At 35.6% G+C, this 2500-nt stretch overlaps 1 protein-coding gene across 1 annotated transcript in view; it reads left to right on the top strand.

Annotated features, from left to right (window-relative positions):
* The window catches only part of LOC107601318 (serine/threonine-protein kinase MARK2), a 24143-nt gene that overhangs the window by 2717 nt on the left and 18926 nt on the right, over nt 1-2500 (top strand). The window contains exons 3-4 of the mRNA XM_016293472.1: nt 1665-1785; nt 1870-2021. Coding sequence (XP_016148958.1) covers nt 1665-1785; nt 1870-2021 — 273 coding nt within the window. The remainder of the gene's footprint in view (nt 1-1664; nt 1786-1869; nt 2022-2500) is intronic.

Here is a 2500-nt window from a genome sequence, read left to right as displayed (position 1 = left end):
ACACGCGTGTCTACTGTATGTAGACCTCATGTTAGCACACTTAATTAAATATTTAACCACTCATTCATCGCTCAGTCTGTCATTTAACAAAAACAAAAGAGACATTCCCCCAAGCCTGCCTGCTGTCTGCACTCTTTCACAGCCTGAAAACATATCGCATTAATGGAAAAAATGAAGTAATCTCAGTGTCCAATCAGATTAGAGCAGCAGCTGAGCCTCTCTCTCACTCAGTCACTCATCCGGACTCAGAGGTGAAGTATTCCGGAATCCAGGAGCCTTAAGCATAGCTGGGATTCCTGCAGACAAACACTAAGAGCATTCAGAAGGAGCCGGGTGCTCGCTGCATGTGTGACAGGGGAGCGAGGCGTCTCTCCAGACCTCCAGATTGGGGTCAGAGTTGCTTGGCAGCTTCCCAGATGGCACTGCAGGTTTTAGATGGTGTTTTTAGGGGGGATTAAATTTCGATATCCCTTTAGCTTTACTTTATTTATATCAGGAAATTCTGTTTGCTGATTATATTAGCAAAGAAATGACACAGTTTAACTTTAAGCCACATCGTGATTTCAGTTAATGAATTTCAAGGAATTTTGGAATCATAAAAATCTAATGGGTTACAACGGAGCTTTGTGTTTGCTGGTCCAAACCCACTGCATGCAACAAAACACGTACAGAGCCCAATATGTGCCAGATACTAAGCAATACCTTAGTGGCAAAAGTCAAAGATAAACGCAAGTCACTTTTGTTATATAGAACAGTTAAAAAATGGGGATAAAATATTTGTTCTGTAGTCTGAATTATATTCATATTAGTTGGATGCTGGAATTCTGAACCTTTTAAAGTGATTAAATAATTGAATTATTTTCTGTTGTTAGATTACTGTACTTATTTATACTGTTTAGACAGCTACAGTATATGCTATAGGTCAGTGACAGAAAAATGTTCAAGATGATGAAAAGTAGAAATATTTTAAAACTGTAGTAAGAAATGCACTATTTGTATTCGTATTGGTTTCATATATTTTTGAAAAAAATAAATAAATCTGAAAGCGGTATAACTGCCAAATAAAAAGTGCTAAAATACTTTACTTTCTCATGAATCATTCATTTTAAAAGTTACTTTCAAAGTTTCAAAAACACATTTTTTCTTGTTAAAAACAAAATATCACGAACGCTCAAATCACTAATACATTTTTTAATATTGTTTTATTAAGGTTATTCCATGTTGTTAATTCCTTTATTAAACAAATCTAAATAGATTTAAACCTACTGTTTTGGGGCTTTCTTGTGACATATAAAAACATAATGCTTTCCTGTATATTGGCTACACAATGACTGATTTGGCAGACGTGAGTTTTTCAAAAAATAATGACTAATACGTTTAGTACAACATTAATAATATACATTAATAAAAGACTGTTAACATTGTAAAGCCTTATAATGAGACCGGTCAGTTAAGCCATGTAAACACTTCCGATTACAAGCCACACAAAAACTATCAATATGAATTGTATGAGAAAAACAGAGCATGGCAGAAAAGGTTTATTCAAGTCTGTATTAATTGCATTGAGTAAATTCATTCATCATTGACCCATATACTAACAGGCAGGCATTCGTATTTGGTTCAGTGGTGTGTTTGTTTATAATGTGTCTGTTTGTGTGCTTCAGGTGGCTATTAAATCTATTAGAAAGGAGAGATTGAGGGATGATCTGGATAGAGCTCACATCCAGAGAGAAATCGAGATCAGTGCCTCTCTAGTGCACCCACATATCATCCGTCTGTATGAGGGTAAATCACATCAACAGTCTCACAACATCCGTGTGTGTGTGTCCAGAGAGATCTTTCTGTGAATGAAATGTGTTGTGTTTTCAGTGTTCGAGAGCAGAGAGAGGATTGTGATGGTGATGGAGTACGCGAGCGGAGGAGAGCTGTATGACTACATTCAGGACAAACAGAGACTGTCAGAGGAGGAGGCCAGACACTTCTTCAGACAGATCACCTCTGCTGTGCAGTACTGCCATAAAGTAAATGAACACTAGTATCTTTTTAAAAACGCACGCCATTCATTCTGTGTATGAGCCGTTTTTCTTGAAAAGGCATTCAACCACAAAATGCTGTTAAATGTATCAAATGTTATTTTGCTTGGTCAACATTTTACCAGCTTGATTGTACCTGAATGTAACATCTTTTAATATATACAATTCTAATTATATTTGTACATTTAGTTATATAGTGTTTTTAATTTACTTTTAACAAATGTGACCCTGGACCACAAAACCATAAGGGTCATAAGGGTCAATTTTTTAAAATTGAGATTTATGCATCATCTGAAAGCTGAATAAATACGTTTTCCATTGATGTATGGTTTGTTAGGATAGGACCATATTTGTCCAAGGTACAACTATTTGAAAATCTGGAATCTGAGGGTGCAAAAAAATCTAAATACTGAGAAAATCGCCTTTAAAGTTGTCCAAATGAAGTTCTTAGCAATGCATATTACTAT

The sequence above is a fragment of the Sinocyclocheilus grahami genome, unplaced genomic scaffold (genome assembly GCF_001515645.1).
Source record: "Sinocyclocheilus grahami isolate Dianchi unplaced genomic scaffold, SAMN03320097.WGS_v1.1 scaffold303.1, whole genome shotgun sequence".
In the NCBI taxonomy this organism is placed as follows: Eukaryota; Metazoa; Chordata; class Actinopteri; order Cypriniformes; family Cyprinidae; genus Sinocyclocheilus; species Sinocyclocheilus grahami.
The sequence above is the reverse complement of the archived record's forward strand: the minus strand, read 5'-3'. Positions and strand labels throughout refer to the sequence as shown.